Source organism: Chlorocebus sabaeus, chromosome X, assembly GCF_047675955.1.
Source record: "Chlorocebus sabaeus isolate Y175 chromosome X, mChlSab1.0.hap1, whole genome shotgun sequence".
Taxonomy (NCBI): domain Eukaryota; kingdom Metazoa; phylum Chordata; class Mammalia; order Primates; family Cercopithecidae; genus Chlorocebus; species Chlorocebus sabaeus.
In genome coordinates this window covers 17,205,836-17,225,917 of record NC_132933.1, presented here as the reverse complement: position 1 = coordinate 17,225,917, position 20,082 = coordinate 17,205,836, and the positions used below count along the sequence as shown (strand labels likewise).

General features: G+C 38.5%; 1 protein-coding gene across 3 annotated transcripts in view; it reads right to left on the bottom strand.

Moving 5' to 3' along the window:
- Positions 1-3,393: 3,393 nt before the first annotated feature.
- FGF13 (fibroblast growth factor 13) overlaps positions 3,394-20,082 on the bottom strand; it is a 576,630-nt gene continuing 559,941 nt past the window's right edge. For all 3 annotated transcript variants that reach the window (XM_007992836.3, XM_007992839.3, XM_007992838.3), the window contains 2 exons: positions 7,366-7,564; positions 3,394-4,806 (listed from right to left, as the gene is read on the bottom strand). In XM_007992836.3, coding sequence (XP_007991027.1) covers positions 4,670-4,806; positions 7,366-7,564 — 336 coding nt within the window. In that variant the 3' untranslated portion in view covers positions 3,394-4,669. The remainder of the gene's footprint in view (positions 4,807-7,365; positions 7,565-20,082) is intronic.

Below are 20,082 nucleotides of genomic sequence, written 5' to 3'. Positions count from 1 at the left end.
CTCAACCGTGTGAAACCATGAGACTACATCTTTGTGGACAGAGCAATAAAACTTACGAAAAGTTGTCTTTGTAAATACGGTTAAGAATTTGAAGGGTACTAGTGGCCTGACCTAGCTATACTTTGCTAATTGTTTTATAATTGGAAATGGTCATCTATTATACCACTGCCATATCCCCGTACAGATTTTTGTACTGGCAATTAGAGTCCTGCTGTAATCAATTTCTAAAGTGCAAAAAGGGCTTTGAATAGAGGTTGAAAGGATTTTCAGAAACAATAGAAAAAAGTGTAGATTGTCTTGAAGAGATTGTTGTTTAAAGACTCTGCCAGTGAAGGCAGATTTCAGTTTTACCCATGAATGATATCTCATCTAAATGAGGCTTCTAAGACACATTCGTATGAAATTTGTTGAAAATGGTTATCAGTTCTGATCCCACTACCCCTTATCCACAGAATAGTTATGGTCAGTTGATGCAGATGAAGAGATATTCATTTTCCCTCATACGTTCATTTGGACAACGGATGCTTGGAAAAGTTAAATCCATGTAGCTGAGGTCTTTGAAAAACTCTTCAGTGAGCTTGACTGGCTTAAAACTGGAACAAATGTACTGGTTAGGGAGGGGAGGAGTGCCACAGATCACTTCCCTCTCAGTCCTTTAAAGATTCCATGGCAATGAGCATGTGTTCTCTTTGGGTACAAACAAACTCTTGGGAGGGGGAATTGAAGCCTGTTTTGCTTTGAAAAACTTGCAAAAAGCCTGAAGAAAGTGTTGTTTTCTTTTCCATATTCAACCTCAGCCTAAATACAGTGTAATGATTGAATATACATTCACAGATGGGGTGGAAAACTGACATTAAGTGCTATGCCATAGAACACCGACATTAAGTGCTATGGTATAGAACAGTAGGTATCAGATTCAGGAGATTCCCAGGCCAGGCCTAAAACAAAAGAAGCATACAAAACATCACAGATGATTCAGGTACCCATAAAAAGCTTGAGGACTACTACTCTACTGCAATGTTAATAGACGCTCCATGAAAATGTGGCTTTGTGGCCAAATAAGTTTGTCTCAGCATTTGTAAAAGTCAGATTTCTTTAACACAAGACTTTTCAGAAATGAATCTGCTGATTCACACTAATCCTGAAGAAAGGAATAGTGTATGCCAGTGTGATATGGTTTGGCTCTGTGTCCCCACCTAAACCTCATTAGAACTGTAATCCCAATGTGTTGAGGGAGGGAGCTGGTGGGAGGTGACTGGATCCTCGGGGCAGTTTCACCATGCTGTCTCGTGATAGTGAGGGAGTTCTCACTAAATGTGATTGTTCGATAAGTGGCGCTTTCCCATTCTCTCTCCTGCTGCCATGTGAAAAAGGTCCTTGCTTCCCCTTCATCTTCTGCCATGACTGTAAGTTTCCTGAGGCCTTCCCAGCGATGCAGAACTGTGAGTCAATTAAACCTCTTTCCTTTATAAATTACCCAGTCTCAGGTATTATCTTTATAGCAGCATGAGAACGAACTAATAGCAGTGGTTTTCAAAGTCCCGAGGACCAGCAGCCTCAGTATCACCTGGAAACTTGTTAGAAAAGGCAAGTTTTGGGCCCACACAAGACTCACTCAGTCAGAAACTCTGAAGGTGAAGTCCGGTGATCTGAGTCTTATAAGCCTTCCAGGTGATTCTGATGTGAGCTAATATCTGAGACTCAATAGTATTTGAAGTGTTTCCCACAACTATTTGACTAAAGAGTCTTTTTTTTTTCTTTCATCAGTTAGGCGGCAAGACTAATATTTTCTGCCAGGAGGAATGCTACTAAAAGATGTGTGTGAGGGGGTAGGGTGGGAAAGGGTGTGTGTGTCTGTGTGTGTGTGTAATGAAGATGTGTGAAAGTATTGATATCATCACTTGTAGGAAGGTTTATTTGAGGACTATTTATTTACTTATTAATTTATTTTAACACCACCGTCTGTTTAAAACAACTTTAAGGCAGCTCAAAAAGAATGCTGGCGGTAAACGATTCTTCCTGGGCATTTTGACTCTATCCTATTAATGCGGGCATCCCTGAGACCCCCATAGTGTTCATTTGCTTATTACCAGCAGACCTACACTATTTCTGAACAATAAAAAAAAGAAGACCAGGAACCGAAGTAGTCAATGACCAAACTTTAAAGTTCTTAGAGAAAGAGGGAGACAATGCACAATTTTCCCTACTGATTAAAAATTAGTAAGAGTTAACAGGGAGAGGTGGTTGAGCGAGAGTCTCCTGATTTTTAAAACATGGCACAAAGGCTCCTGCATTTAAAAAAGGCAGGTGGGCTTACCTCATGTAGGTGTGCTTTAGAGCTCAGGCAGGATGAAGCAGGATGAGGAGGACTTATGATGAAATCACAAGGTGACTAGACTGGGCTGGGGTGGGCAGGGGTAGGAGCTCATGCTGAATCTAGTCCAAACATCATAGAAAAGAGGAGTCTCCCCTCCTTGCAAAAGCAGGCTGTTTGGAGCCCCAGTAATTTTATTTGCAGATGCTCTGAAAAACACTAGTCAGTTACATTTTATGTATTTCACAATTCTTCCCTCCATATACAGATGTTCCTTTACTTACGATGGGCTCACATACCAATAAACCCATCTTAAGTTGAAAATGCATTAAATACACCTAACCTAGCAAACATCATAGCTTAGTGTAGCCTACTTTAAATGTGCTTAGAACGCTTATATTAGCTTACAGTTGGACAAAATCGTGTACTACAAAGCACATTTTGTAATAAAGTGCTGAATATCTCCTGTCATTTATTGAATACTGTACTGGAAATAAAAAGCAAAATGGTTGTATGGGTGCTTAAAGTATGAGTTCTACTAAATGCCTATTGCTTCTGTACCACTGTAAAGCCCCCAAAAATGTAAGTTGAACTATTGTAAGTCAGGGACCATCTGCATTGACTGTTTTCAAAGTGTTCATTGCCAGACAATGCAGCTTTGGGGAGCTAGAGAAAAAGTCATCAACATTAAAAAAAAATTTACATTTTCCTTCAGTTCTCAAAGGTAGAAAGGATACTAGATATTTAGTCCTGTATATTCCCTCTAGAGAGGAGAGAAATAAGCAACAGAGATGGGAAATGACACTGTGAGTGGCAGAGAAAATACTAGCACAAAGGTCTCATTTGTATAATTTGACCACTGAATGGGAACGTGATTTCCTCTGTACCAATCTGAAGTCCAGGTACAGTAACTAGTGAAATAAACACATTTTAAAGTGTTCATGTTAATATGAATCTCTAGACTGTAGATTATCTGAGGACAGTGACCTTAGCTACATTATACAATGTTTACTTCCAGATGCTACTTCAGTTACTGGCACATAATGGACACTCAATAAATACATGTTGGAAGATGATTCTTTGAATGAATATAAAGAGTTTATTCGGTGCGTATTTGGGTATACAACAACAAATATTAAACAACTTTTTTAAACTTTTTGTGCACAGGACAGAAAACTGCCTGTACATGCTATGTCCACTTTTGGAACACAGATTTTTAACAATTATTAATGCACAAATCTTACATATCATGCAACTCTATGCCAAGAACCCAACTTTCTTCCATGCAACAGATATGAAGATCTAAATGGAAACCTAGCTAAGTCTTAAACACTTTTCCAGTAGCAAGTATAATATATGTTGTTGAGGGAAAACCAGTCTTAACAATTCCTTGTACACAATATTCATATGCCAAATACAATGACTGGAGGACTCATACATATACAGGTAAGACATTTCTTGTTTTAACAACACAAAAGACAACATCACAGTTCCACAGTTCCTGTCTTTACACAAGAAGCCACAACAATAGTTTAACATGATACACAAATGGAATTAAGAGAAATCTACACTTGAGGATAATTTTTTGAAGATATCTTTACTGACTGGGGTTGACAATACAACTCAATTTCTACGCACAAAGTACAGCACAATAACTTGACCAGAATACTACAAATCTAAAAAAAAAAAAAAAAAAAAGAAAAGAAAAAAAATTGGTAAAATCACAAGAACACTGTTACCTTGAGCCTGAGAAGCCAATTCAGATTCAACCCTGAATTTGGTTGATTTGGATTAAGTGACGCAAAAAGTCAATAGAACCATTGAATTTCAGAAATCATAAAGTTGCACTATGCCAAAGAAAAGAGTACATGTGAATCAAGCGTAGATAGAAAACATCAAGCCAAGAAAACAACACAATTCACATAATTTTGTTTGCCCCGACAAAACATTTAAGCAGTTAACTTTGTTATGTTTTGTTTTGTTTGTTTTTGAAGAACAATTGTGGTCTTTGAAATTTTCTTGGTGGGAGAGCAAATTTTGATCAGCATTAGTGCTGTGAAATCTTTTTGGATTATCATCCCCAAAGTACAGGTGAGATCATGAGAAAATTTGGCAGTCCTTCTCCCAGATTTAGTTCACTGAAATGCTTGGCATTCTTTTGCACAAGCGCAATCTAAATAATGGGGCTTTAGTACGGATGATAAGGTCTAATGGCAGATAGAATGGTGAACTCTGCCTGTTTGTTTGGTAAATGTCACTGACAAATTTGAACTTTTGGGTGAAGGACTGCTAGAAGAATTCAACAGCACCTGGAGGTAAGGTTCTGTTACAGAGCCCTTCTTTTGCCCTCACTGGCTACGTTGATTCATTGTGGCTCATGGATTTGCCTCCGTTCAGCACGCCAGAGACACTTCTGCTCTTGGTTGGGGTCCCGCTTCCAGATCGGGAGAACTCCGTGAGGTCGTGCAGTGATGGCTCCTTGTACATGGCCACTGAAAAGCACACAAAGATGGTGTAAAAGGCCTTCAAATGGGCATGCTAACTGTGAAAATTTCTAAGAATAGCTTGTAGGTGTTCTGGTCTACACACCTAAATGACAAGTATGTGAGGTAATGCATATGTTAATTAGCTTGATTCAGCTATTCCACAATGTATACATATTTTAAAATATCTTGTTCATAAGAAATATATACAATTTTTATGTCCATTATAAATTAAATTCAGAAAAGGAAAAAGAGAAAAAAATACATTAAAAAAATGGGCACACCGCACTGGTCCTCAACTTTTCTTTTGGTTACTAGGCTTCTGTGCCTTAAGCCAGACATGAAAAACACTGCTTTCAAGGACTCAGTAGAGAGTGGACAGGATCAGATTAAGCAGAAATCTAGCCTTGGTGTAGTAGTGTGTAAAGAATTTTAATGCCCAACTTCAATCACATATGGTTATGTGAGAGAGGATTAATAAAAAATGCATTTAATAAACCTCTCAGAAGTTTAAATATGATCTATAGCATACTATGCAAGGCAAATAGTAAAATTGAAAATATTTTAAAACACTGATTTCTATCACACTTTAAAATGAAACACTTTAAGAGCCTGAGTATTGGATAATTCTTGGTCTATTAAATGGTAAAATTTATTATTGTTGTGCTATAAATAAACATAATAGCTTAGAGTTATGGAACACTTATAACACTAGATACTACTCTAAGTGCTTTGCAGGCATTATCCCATTTAGTCCCTATGAGAATCTTAGGAGTACTCTTATCCATATTACACAGATGAACTTGAGGCATACACAGGTAAATAACCTGTTCAAGACCATCCAGTTAGTAAAAAGTGAAGTTGGGCCTTGAATCTAGGCAGTCTGGCTCCAAAAAACATGCTGTAAAACACAGTGCTATGCTTGTTTGAATTGCGCAGTGTCTGCCTCTACTCTAAACCCCTACTCTAACCCCAGGCTAGTAATCTCTTTGAAGTCTTCCTCTGCTTTGCCTGCATTTTCTGTCTCTTCTCTACCATATCTCACTATTTCTTATATTCCTATCTTCCATAGCCCATTCTTATCCCTCACCCTTTCTAATTTGCTAGTAATTTGCTAATACTGATGGGAAAACTACAAGCAAAATTTGCTGAAATGATATGTTGGGCCCTTAGAGAGGACCCAAGGAACTTTCTGGTGTTAAGTGTACACACATTTTTTTTTTTTGAGACGGAGTCTCGCTCTGTCACCCAGACTGGAGTGCAGTGGCGTGATCTTGGTTCACTGCAAGCTCTGCCTCCAGGGTTCACACCATTCTTCTGCCTCAGCCTCCTGAGTAGCTGGGACTACAGGTGCCCACCACCACACCTGGCTAATTTTTTTGTATTTTTATTAGAGATGGGGTTTCCCCGTGTTAGCCAGGATGGTCTCGATCTCCTGACCTCCTGATCCGCCTGCCTCAGCCTCCCAAAGTGCTGGGATTACAGGTGAGCCACCACACCCGGCTGTGTACACACATTTTTAACACCTATGTTTCTGCCCAGGCAACTCTGTAGCATAATTTGGGGGTCTTGGCTGTACTAAGTTACTTCTACGTAAGTAAAGTGTCACTATATGTACATGCATTATGGAAAAATTAAAATCAGGAGAGCAAATGTTTTTGAGTGTTACAGAATGTAAGGTTTTAAAATAAATGTCTTAATGTGGAACGATTGTTTCATTTTCAAAAGTATTATTAAGGGCTGTTTTAAATTACTATTTCTAAATGTTCAACATCACTAATCATCAGGGAAATGCAAATTTAAACCACAATGAGATACCACCTAAATGCTGCAAGAACGGCCATAATTAAAATGTCAAAAAACAACAGATGTTGGCATGGATGTGGTGAAAAGGGAACACTTTTACACTGCTGGTGAGAATGTAAATTAGTATAACCACTATGGAAAACAGTATGGAGAATCCTTAAAGAACTAAAAGTAGCATTGGATCCAGCAATCTCACTCCTGGGTAGCTACTGAAAGGAAAATAAGTCACCATATGAAAAAGACACCTGCACAGGTATGTTTATAGCAGCACAACTCACAATTGCAAAAATATGGAACCAATAAAGTGCCCATCAATCAATGAGTGGATTAAAAAAAAGTGGTATATATACACCATGGAATACTACTCAGCCATAAAAAAGAATGATATGATGTCTTTTGCAGCAACTTGGATGGAGCTGGAGGCCATTACTCAAAGTGAAGTAACTCAGGAATGGAAAGCCAAATATTGTATGTTCTCACTTAAGTGGGAGCTACGTTATGAGGACACAAAGCATAAGCATGATATAATGGACTTTGGGAACTTGGGTCGGGGGAAGGTTGGGAGTGGGGTGAGGGCTAAAACAATACATATTGGGTATAGTGTATACTGCTTGGGTGATGAGTGCACCAACATTTCAGAAATCATCACTAAATAGCTTGTCTATGTAACCAAAAACCACCTGTACCCCCAAAACAAATGAAATGTAATAAATAAATATTATTTAGTAGCATGATCCATAGTTCCCAAAATATCAAATGTACCTTTTAGTGGTTTGGGCAGAAAATGAGCTGCAGGTTTGTTCTTCTTCACATGGTTGCCTTTCATGATCTCTCCTTCTTTGTTCAGACCCAGATACCACCCTCGGCCTGACTGCTGCTGACGGTATATCATTGATGAATATGTCACATAATAATTTTCAAACACTGATTCTTTGAATTTGCACTCAGGTGTGAAAAGTTCCTGCAACAAAAGTATATAAACAAAAGTTCAGTGTTTATAGCTACGAATTTCCTGTAGAATCATGCGGTATTGCCTTTTAGGAGGTTAAGACATGCTTTGTAAAAGCTCGTATGACTGGTGCTCTATTTTAATAGTATAAACTATCATCATTGGAAACCAGCAGACTATATATAACATTTCACGTGATGCTTTAGAAAAAGCCGTAAGTGAAAGTGTTATTGATCAATGATTAGCTCTCTTTGTAATAGGTAATGGGAACATCAGAATAAGCCACATAAGTGAAATATATTGGACAACTGCAAGAGCCAAGGATTGAAAAGACAAGCACAAAACTGACACATGGAGCTTTGTTCCCTTCAGGGTTCAATATGAAAAAAAAAAAAAAAAAAACACACATTCGGTCCTTGTACTTAATTTTCATGGATTCTTGAGTTATTATACACTATGGTTGTCAATTGCCTCAGGCTGAAACCTGTGTTACAATGCTTTCTGCCTATGTTTCTAAAAGAATGCTACAAAGAAAGCCTACCTTTTACTTTTAGGTAAACCAAATTGATTTTTTTTTTTTTTTTTGGATCAATGAACCTTGACTTGAGACAGAAAGAAAAATTCCCCCCTCACCCCATCCTTGCCTTACAGTAACATGTACATGCAAATCAATACAAAAGCCAGGAATTTACAGTGATTTTACTAGCAGACATGATAGGGCAGCCCAGTGGACTGTGAACTCAGGAATGTGGTTTTCTGTCATGCATTTGGCCATTTTTACTTTACACTGGATTTTTCGAAAGAAGGGCTCCTGCCCTCAATAGACCATTTCAAGGAAAAAAAAAAAAAACCTTTTGTGTGTTTGAGTGTACGCGTGTCTATGTGTACAATAAACAGCCATTAAAAATGATAATTTCTAAGCTAAATGAAATGAATAGTAGATTTGAATCTATAAGTAATCCACAGAGTAGCAAAGGGCCTACTTGGAGTGGAAGATTATTAGGAAAATGCTAATTGAGCTACATATGATAGAGGCACCAATTAAACTACCCGAGTTTTGCTAATTTACTGAGATGTTATCAGGAAAAATACTTGGTACTATCATCAAAAACATGTATACAAACAAATATTGCAAGCTTTCTGGGGCACCAGTCTTTGAAAAACAATGTCTCCGTGGTTTTACCTTTCTTTATTTTCATATTGGATACCATTTCAAGCAATATACACTAGCTGAGCAGCAACATCTGAAGCCCTCTCAGTCACTTCAGCAAAGAGGGATATATTCCTCATGCAAGGCAGCTTTTCTCTGAAATGTAAGCACTCAAGCAATTTCCTTTCCTTTTTTCTAGGATTCTACGATCAGTGCTTCACACAGTAATCTGCCTAATCTCCCCTCAGCTTCCCAATCTGGCTCCCAGAATGCACGAATTGGAGTATCTTTGGGGGTTACTTCAGCCGAGGGGCACACTCATAGATCTTCAGAGGATTCACACAAATTCAACCTACTCAAGAAGCAATGTACTTCTAAGGCAACTGTCACATGTTAGGAACCAAAATGTTCTATTTATGGGCTGTGAAAACTCCTCTTTGTAGGATTTCTCAACATAGAGAAAGCCAAGAAAGTACCAAGAAATTTGACTAGAAGTCTCCACATTTCCTTTAGTGATGAGGACAACTACATAGAACGTTGCTGAAATTCTTTGGGAATTAAATCACTGTATGGAAAAAAAAATCATCATTGGAGAATGGATTTTCCTTTCATAAAGAGTCAAACCATTTGAAAATAAATCTGGTGAAAAATGCATATGATCAAGGCAAGTGATACCAACTAGCCACATAAACAATGTATGGTTGACTCCAGAATGGTGAGATGGGAGCATTGCATATTCTAAGTCAGGTCCCCAAAATGGGCTGCATTTAATGTCTTGTGAGATAGCAGCATTCGTTCATTCATTTAATACACATTATCTAAGGATCCATTATGTACTTGGTTGGTGCTAAATATTCATAGGTAAGTAGTATGTGGCCTCAGACAGCTTATCATATATTTGTAGGCGTCAAGCACGTACCCAAATGTCATAGATACAATGTGTGCTACCATAAGGAAAGAAAGGGAGGCTTACAGGAGGTGCTGTATGAAAACAGAAAAAGCCAGACTTCATTCTGACTGAGGGACTAGGGAGGGATTTGCAGAGAGGTATCATTTTAGTCAAGCTTTTCAATACAGAAAACGGAAGAATCATATTTGAAGCACAGAGCCACACTTCCTCTACTTTTTCTGTATTCTCTGTCTCAGTAATTGGAGTCCACCATCCTGGCAGCTGCTCACACTTAACACTTCAGAGGGCCTTTCATTTCATTCCCGTGCTCTCTAGTCCATGATCCATGACCTTCACCTTCCATTCCCAATGCCACTGCTCTACTTTGTGCCTTATTACCTCTTCACTGGACTGCTGTCATAACCTCCTAACTGGCTTCTTCTCTTCAGCTGGCAGGTTTGCTTTCCTAAAGCAAAGTTCCCTTCCTTGGGAAATTTGGATGATTTCACCTTGCCTATAGTAAAAACAACAAACAACTTGATGTAACATTTAAACATTCTCCACAGTTCAGTCCCTACCATGCCTTCCAGCATCATCTTCCAGTGTCATTCACCACAGAACCATGTGTGCCTTTGTGCTTTACTGATGCCATTCATTTCCTTTGCTTAGAATGTCATTCCTTTGTTTCTCTACCTACTGGCTTTCCTCTAATCCTCCAAGGGCTAGCTCAAATATGACTGTTTCCAGAATCACATATAATCTCTCCCAATCAGAACTGATTACACCTGTTATCTGTGCTGCCATAAACTCTATCTACATCTCTAGCATGGCCCTGTGACTCATACAACTGTATGATTAGCTCCAGATGGTAAGGAACTTGTCTTACTTTTCCCCCCATGTACCTTCCCCCCACAAAAATGACACATTAGCACATGGCAGACCACTTGATTATTGTTTATATAATTTGAATTTCAGATGTTCAGATTTAAATATTGGAAATTCTAGGATTCAGAATTATCAACTAGTAAAAAGTCTGCAGGGAATTTCCCTAATACCGTATCATGAAATCAGTTGTATGTAAAATGAGGTTGTCACTGCATGGACAGATTCTGCAAGTGTAATTTAGTATCTGTTAAGAATAACATAGCACCTACAACATCAGGAGAAAAAACTTGGCAATTGTTACAACTATCGAAAAATGGCAAGGAAGGACTCAATGAACTGAATGCTCTGTCACATCCTGGCAATTTCTTAGTCATCACCACTAAATTTGGACTCAAAAACTCCGTAGAGAGGGAGAAAAATGAGGCCAAAAAAAGAATGTTGAAGCAACCAAAGGAGTGTTCTGTTCTCTGTGTATGACACTGTCATTTTATCCAGTGTTGAGTAGGCAGAAGCGGCTTGATTTTTATCAAATGTGAAAAAATGTGAACATCCCACCCAACACAGGCAGGTCCACCAAAAGGATACAGTTTCACCCCTATGTCTCTGCAGTGATTCATACGAATAATAGAAACTGGATTTGTCCCAACCCACGAAATCCCTGTTCAGAGGAGACTAGGTAGATGTATGCCAAGGAACCAACCTACTTTGATTGATCTGGAGATGCTCGCTAGTGCACTGGAAGAAGGTACCGTAGCGGTCTTGACACATGGGAGGCACTAAATAAAGGCAGCAATCACTGTGTTCTGGATTTAATAGGCACTAGATAAATATCTGCTATTGTAATTAATGCATGAATGAGTTAAAAAGATGTCATGCATTCCCTGCAGAGTCACTGAGAAATTACTTGACATGAGTACAAAATAAAAGATGCTTTAAGTCTTATAACCTTTTATGTGTTGATTTCTCTGAAAAGAAATAAATGTTTTGCATATCTATGTTTTTTTTAGGAAAATAACAACTTTTTGTTTAATGAAATAATCAATCTGTCTCTAAAATTTTTCCCTGTATAATCATGTCTATTCCCCTTGAAGTTCAATGTTTGCTTCTTAGTGAATACTGAACCTTTTATTTAAGAAATTCATGGTGGCTCACGCCTGTAATCCCAGCACTTTTGGAGGCTGAGGCGGGTGGATCATGAGGTCAGGAGATCGAGAGCATCCTGGCTAACATGGTGAAACCCTGTCTCTAGTAAAAATACAAAAAAAAAAAATTAGCCAGGCATAGTGGCACGTGCCTGTAGTCCCAGCTACTCGGGAGGCTGAGGCAGGAGAATCACTTGAACCTGGGAGGCGGAGGTTGCAGTGAGCCGAGACTGCGTCAATGCACTCCAGCCTGGGCAACAGAGCAAGACTCCATCTCAAAAAAAAAAAAAATCATATCAGTATTATTATAGTATAATGATACTATTTTGGGTAAGGAATGAGGAATCTACATTCAGAGAATAGGTGGATCCAGGAGCAAAATCTAATATTCCTTTTTACCAACGTACTCACATGATGATGGAGGAAATAATTCTTTGGAGGTTGAAATATCACTGACAAGAATAAAACATTTGAACCCTGAACATCACATCCATATAACATATTGGGGAATTGTTACAATCACAGATGTTAATGGTCAGCTGCCCTTCTCAGGGCATATTAAAGACCTCCACACAGACTTTGAGAGGCAAGTGAAGAATGCATTAATGCAACAGTTATGTTGAATATATGCAAATAACCGCAAGACCCAAGGGTGTACCAGAAAACATTTTTTCCCTAGAACAAAGGCTTGGGAGCAATATAAATTGTTATTCTCTGTTACAGTCAGAAGAAGCAACAGTGGCCTGGCTTGCCCCTGGCACCAAGGGCAAAGTATGGACAGAGTGTAGTAGTATCTCTTTGGAGCCAGGTTAATAGAAGAGTGGGCTGTAATGATGGCTTCCCTGAATGGAGCCAAGTAAGGACCATGTCAGTCAGCAGATGGCGTGCAGCTATATCTTCAGTAGCCATACCAAAATGATGAGGGCTAATGTATCTGTATAACATTGATGTTGTTTCAGAGTCTTAAACACATCTCCAATACCAAAAGATACACACCAAGACTAAATGCCTTCTTGATTAAAATAAGTAATTTGGCAAACACAGGCCTTAACAACAGGTTTTTCATACTTTTTTTCACCCTGCTCTTATATTTTCAGCTATAGTGCAACTGATAGGGTGGCACTGTTTCATTTGAGTTCGCATCTCAGCAGGATGGGAGACTTTGAGGATTGCCATGCAGACTGTAAATGTTTCCCTTTAGCATATTTCTCTCAAAAACATATTTTTTTTTTTTTACATGGGCTGCACTGATTCCCTTGGATCTAGAGGGAGCAACAGAGTGTACTGAAGTTGTCCATACATAAAATGGGAACACTAAGTCCCCAGTCTGGCGAACAAAGCCTGTGATGGCAGTGTTGCCAAGTGCACACATCCTGGTATAGATTAATGTGTCTCAATATATTTTGTTTCATTCACATGTAACGTTTTTTAAAGCAAGAACAATAGGACACAGAAAGAAAAACAGTTGATAGATATTATGAGTGGGCATTTAAAGAATGTTTCATAATGAACCTAGAAAACACAGTTTCCTCTTTTCAGTAGGTTTTAGAAACCTACTTTAACTAATCTACCTCTTCCCTCTACATTCCTACCTCTCTTCTTCTCCTCCCTTTCAGTCGCATTTTCAGTAGCCTGACCTTCCAATTAATTGAACAAATACTGCCAGTAGCAAGGGTCACTCTTCTAATTCTGAGCCATGTTCTGATGATAATTAATTTTCCAGATTAAAAGTTAGGTTATTTAAGCAGGTTTGACTTGTGTGCACCAATTATTCCCCAGCCTAATGAAATTAATATGCAGATTAAAATTAGATTTTCAACTCTGTTAAAAAAACTTGAAACAATAGAATCTTAAAACATAAATCATGCCCATGGGGGTGACAATGTAACTACCTATATTGTCTATGCAGGCTTTTCTTCCACCAGTGATTTCAAAATCCAGGACTAATTATTATAGTTAGGGCTTTGATGTTCTCTTCCAGGGTATATTTGATGTGAATGAACTTCATTATTACTGAGATCAAAGCATGGGAAGGGAGAGATTGAGGAAGAGGGAATCAATAGTCACCCAGTGCACTGTAGCTAAGCAAAATTATGAATTCACGATAAACAGAATATGGATTGCTCACTCAAATATCCACTGGACTATTAGATACTTGAAGGCAGCTCCTAACATAAGGTCTGGCATACAGTAAATTATCAAAACATACCTAGTGAAATAAACAAATTAAAAATGGAACATATGAAGAAACTTTGGAAGCTCCCTTGTATAAATCCAAAAACGGTTTAAATGTGGCACTACATTTTCCAATGAATAGAGGACTATTTTATAGTAGAGACAGGCAAGTCAGGAACTTGCCTGTGAGGGTAGAAAAAGTAGGTGATCAAAGGAGGAAAGTGGCCTGGAGGTAAATTCAATTTCAAAACTGGAAAGGAGGACAGACAGGGGAAGGAGGAGAGGTATGGAGAAGAGGGGGAGAGAGTGAGGGAGGGAGAGAGAAAAGGAGGAAGAGAATAGAGAATAACAAAAGCAAAACAATACTTAAGCAAAAATAAAGAAATTCCTAATAATCCCGACATAGGCAAGAACCTTATACTCTTGGTCTTTTTGTCTGCAAATAGTTAAGTGTTTCAATTAAATTCTATTAGACTGATTTTTGTAAAATGGGGAAAAAAATCTATCAGTTCTGCTGATCTTACTGGTTGTTGTATGAGGATGCAATGAGATGATCTAGGGTGAAAGAAGCTCTGAATATTGTAAGCTCCAAAAACATGAAATGTGGGATTGCTTCTGATAATATAGGCCCAGAAATCAGGGCCAAATAAATAAATCCACTTTTCAAGATTGTTTTTCACTATGGGATCAATTTACAAAAAAAGAGGCCGGGCTATATGTGCTTTATTAACATGGAAGAATATAAATTCTGTCAAAAATTAGGACTGCGCATGAATTACACTTTGTGTTCAGTGCTCTCCTCCAAGCTTGGTTCTCAGAGAACTGTTTTGCCTCCTTTCATTTTTCATTTCTGTCTGCAATAGGCTGAAATGGCTGCAGTAATCCAAGCCATAGCACTAAAGAAATGCAGTGCTTAAACAGGGGTTTCATGAAATACCATGCCACAAAATGACTTAAAAATACACATGTTAATTAGCAACCATTTGTAAAGAAACGCAAATTGGAATTAAGAGTATGCACATTGGGACTATTTTTCCTCATATGGTTACGCTGAATTATTTACCAAGAATTTCTATCTTCCTAGATATTTCATAGATATTTTAATTTACCTTACGTGGACCCCACAAAATGTCAGCAGAGTGTCGCTTTTTCTCCTTAGTTCTTCACAAACAAAACTAAGAAAAATATTCAGGAACCTGTCAACCAATGGCCTGTTGAAAACAGAACTAGGACTCATATATGACCATATTTCAGCCCTGGAGTTCATTTAGTCCTCTATACTGAATTGTTCTGGATTTTCATATATTTCTGTAAAGCAATGTCATACCATGGCTTATCCAGGCTCTAAATTCTTCCAAAACAATGTTTTATAAAACACACTGAAATAAGCTAGAAGTTAAAGAACGAGAGCAAACAAATACAATACATCCCGTCCAGAGGCTAAGATGGGTTATTTGTGTCGTGATATAAAAATTACAGGATCCAAACGCCTCACTCTCCTGCAAGCCTGGTCAGCAAATACATTTTGACTTTTGGAAGTAGCTTGTTGAGACTCGTGACAAAGAAGAGAGATAGGCCATGTGTCTTTGAGACTGTGTGACTGGCCCAAGACTGTGTTAGTCTGACCCAAACCTTGCAGGAGAATACAGATTGCTTAGGCAATCCAATTAGGTGGCAGAGGGAGTAATTCATTTTACATAAAATATGTTCCAGAGAGACTGTGTCAACTGCTGCATATTTTAAAACGTATTAGGGCATCTCACTGTTTAACAGAAATCTGTGGAATTTTTTTTTCAAGTGAAGAACACTTCTCTAAGGTGAATAACCCCCTGAAAAACCTATTAACCTGCTTATTATATGTATTAATTCAGTATATTGGTTTTTTTAATGGCAGGGTTGATCTATGTGTTTTGTTGTTGTTGTTGTTGATTTAAAGTCTGTGTGTTTTTAAATTATTACTGTACTTTAAGGTCTAGGGTACATGTGCACAACGTGCAGGTTTGTTACATATGTATACATGTGCCATGTTGGTGTGCTGCACCCATTAACTCGTCATTTACATTAGGTATATCTCCTAATGCTATCCCTCCCCCCTCCCCCAACTCCACAACAGGCCCCATTGTGTGATGTTCCCCTTCCTGTGATCTATGTATTTTGAAAGGTGAATCAAATATCAGATATCATTTCTAAAAATAAACCTTCTAGATTTTTAGCCAGTCGCTGGAATTCATTTGTGCCCACTGGATACATAGTCTCTGCAACTATGAAGCTTTCTAATTTGTGGCAGTCCTCTTCTCTGTATTGACTTCAGAGTGGGATCTAAATCCAGCTGCAAGAATATGAGTTCTGAAGTACATGTTATCTGGAGAACAAGCTTAGTAGGTTGTGTCTTTTTAAATAGCTGTTGCAAGCACTTGCAAAGCTTAGGAGCTCTGAAAAATTTTCACAGAGATCCAACCAACTGTCATGCACAAGACAAAGGTCCTTTCCTCCTAGATGAATTGAAAAGCTCTAGCAAGGCCTATTAAAAATAAAATGACACCAAAGTGGGTGCATATTATATTCTTGTACCTCAGGATTTTTTTTTTTCTTTCTTTCTTTCTTTTTTTTTTTGAGACGGAGTCTCATTCTGTTGCCCAGGCTGGAGTACAATGGCATGATCTTGGCTCGCTGCAACCTCCACCTCCCGGGTTCAAGGGATTCTCCTGCCTCAGCCTCCCAAGTAGCTGGGATTACAGGCAAGGGGCCACCATGCCTGGCTAATTTTTGTATTTTTTTAGTACAGACGGGATTTCACCATGTTGGCCAGGCTGGTCCCAAACTCCTGATTTCAGGTGATCCGCCTGCCTTGGCCTCCCAAAGTGCCGGGATTACAGTCGTGAGCCACCGCACCTGGCCAGGAATTTTTGAGAATCATACTTTTGACACACATTGGACAGCAGCTCTGTTACATTTGGTAGGGTTTGTCTCTGAAGAAAAGTGTCACAGTAATTAGGAGTCTGCTTCTTCAAAAACTTTGAAAGGAGACTTTCTTGAACAAGTAGGAAAGTAACGCTAGACAATAGCAACTGCTCAAATGGAAGTCACCAATGTATTCTTTCTCCTGCAAAACATAAAAGCTGGTGTCAGGGCAAGGTGCGAAGGCCTCATCTATAAACCAAGGATCTGAATGGATGAGAGTGGTGCTGCAGAGGACTGTTAAACTGCTGCATCACATTACATCTGCAAATGGCTACTGAGGATAACAAGTGCTAAAGAGAGGAATCTTTTTTACGAAGAGCGCATTTCTACTCATCAGTCCCTTGAAAGGAGCTACATGAGAGGATGCTAGTGGCAGTCATTTGTCACGAACCTGAATGGAGGGAGCCAATTTATTCATTGGAGACCCAAATAGAAGAATTAATTCTAATCTAGGATTTAATGAAAGCCTACTGTGTCCCAGGCACTGTGACAGCCCCCTTTGAAATATATAACAATCTGCTTTGCTCTTGAAGGCACCTCTCAGTAATTACATCCCTCTGGCCTGAGAGTTCCTCCCACCTCACAGGTTAGAAAATCACAGCATCGGTACCCTTAACAAGTCATTTTTAAAATAAACTCAATTGCAAGTACACCTTTTTACCCACAGAGTAGTTACTGGGTAGACAATAGCTGTAAAGTCAACTCCCTTCTAAATGCGCAACTTCAACATTTGCTGAAGGCTCAGCCCTCCCTCCTATTTGTGTGCCCCGGTCCTTTTGAAGAGCTCAGCTCTAATTTGCCTCTTCCACTTCCCAGTTTTCTGACTGTAGGCAATTGGTGTGTTTTCTGATCCTGCATCTGCAAGATGGGGACAGCATCACGTGTCTCATAGGGAAGATCACAGAAGGCATGGGGAAGCAGTTAGCCTAGGGGGAGATGTTTAACAACTACCAGATCCCTTCCCTTCCTTTAACTTTCCATTTGTGTGATAGATAAGAAAATGCAGCGTTCTCCCCACCCTGCAACTTGAAACTGATCTAAAAACTGGTGATTGTCAATAACAACAGAGAAGAAAAGCGCCTTTCCATTTCTGTGAGGGGCGAATGCTACACATTAGTTGTATGTGCCAGAAAGGCTTACAGTACTGATTCCTTTTCAAGGATGACAATACATGAGCCTTTGATTTAGGGCTTAAAATATTCTAAGAATCTAATACTAGAATTACTATAATGTGTATCAGTGAGACCACATTATACTAAAGGGATTTGTGAAATAATCCAATATTAATAGGCCAGATGACATTTACACATCTCACTTTAATTACTATGCTACAAAACTACAATATTATTATCTCATTTCTTTTGTTCCAAACCACTGTTTTACTAGTTCTACTTTCATAATGTAGGTTACTAATAACAATAATGAACAATATAACAGTACTTTATGTTTAAGCAGTGCCTACATTTAAAGTTTTCTACAACTGCTTGAATAGTTATGGCATTCAAGTGATAGGTAAGGGACAGTTTAAGAAAAGTAATGATAACAAAAGTAATAATTATATTAATGGGTTTTGGTAGACTTTTAAAAAATTCTCTAAAGAGCTTGTTTTAGAGTCAAAGAAATGAAACCAGAGATGCTAATACACTAGAACCTGGCATTAACACTTTCTGTTGGAGAACTAATCCAGTGCAGGGAAGCGTCTAGACGAAGCTGGGATCTGTTTAAGGTAGGTGGTACTGGCATGTGATATTCCTGGGGCTTCAAGACACTGAAGATCCAGAAGCTCTAACTGATCCTGAGTTCCAGAGGGTAGGAAGAGGTTTGACACAGAACAGAAGCCGGGCCAGGCAGCCTATCCCCTAGGCCACTTCTTTTTCCATTACCGTGGACAGCAGCATTCCATTTATTTTATATAAATCTGTCCACTTAACATTCTCCTAGATCATGGCATGAAAAGGTCACTCTTCTATTGCAAAACTGTTCACAACTGAGTTTGGGCACATGTTGGGTTTTTTCTTTCCAGCGAACTCTACTCTAGAAGTATTCAGGAAATGACCCCAGAGCCCCTTTACTGAAATTAGGCTTCTGCCTTTTCAGGTACCGATGTGGGTAACACATACAAGGAGATATATTAATTATTGAGTCAGATTCGTGTGTGTTTATGTGTGCACTCACATGCTTACCTACGTGAGAGAGACAGAGTGAAACAGAGAAATACAAAGCAGAGAAAGACAACAGAGAATGAAAACACGGAAAGTTAAAAAAAAAAATGGGCCATTTGCTTTCCCCAATTCTATAAACCTGTGGAATTTGAGAAATATCCACCACCCTCACCCGTGAATGTTTAATGGGGAAGACTGGAATGTAAGTTGTCTCTCCTTTGCTGGAGAAGACATCTCTTTACTGTCCAAACTCCCAGCTGTGCTCAGAGCTCAGGGTGAAATCTGATAGGCTGCCCAAGGTAAGTAAAGTTCTTCCGTAAAGTTAGTGTCTATAGAGGAGCCAAATAGAGGAGTAAACGTATTTCTTCCTGGAGATTTTCCTATGCTCAATGCACATCCATCTCTGGGGGGGGGGGAAGGAAATCCAGGACTCTTGAGAAGTTCAAGATTGGTGCAAAGAAATCCTGTGAAAGCTCATTAAAACAAGACACTTTGAAATATGAATGTCACCATCATAAAGTGAATCACATTTTCACAAGGGACCTATAATGCTTAGATGTGTAGCTATGTTGCAGTGAACAAGACAACGATTTCCTATTTATGACTAAACTGCCATCACCTGTGATGCTGTTTATGATTGTTATCACTTTATATTATGGCCTCTGTAGAAACCACTGCAGTGAAGCCTGAATTCTAAAAATGCAATGATTTACAGGAGTGTTTAGGCCATGTATCTAGCTACAATTCATAACTGAGCCCTTAGTAGCTTAAATTAAATTTGGCTTGCCTTGTATTTCCTCAAATATTGCAACATTTTATATTAATATTTTAAAAGGATTTTGATGACATTAAATTTTGAAATTGGCAAATTACAGTTCTTTATCAAAATATGCAATTTAAATTTTCAAATGTTTGTTACCTAAGTAACACTATAGCTGAAAACACAACACAGTAATATCATATAAACTATGAGAAATATATAAAAATGATTAATACTTCATAAGCTTTGCACAACCATTACCTATCTGAAATAATGTTCAGTTCTATTTTCAACAATGTAGACTGTTAAAGTATTTGCATGCGAATGCAAAATACATAAATTATTCCTGCAGGGAGCTCTTAAAACTTAAGGTAATTATATAGCATAGAAGTGGTTTCAGACAACT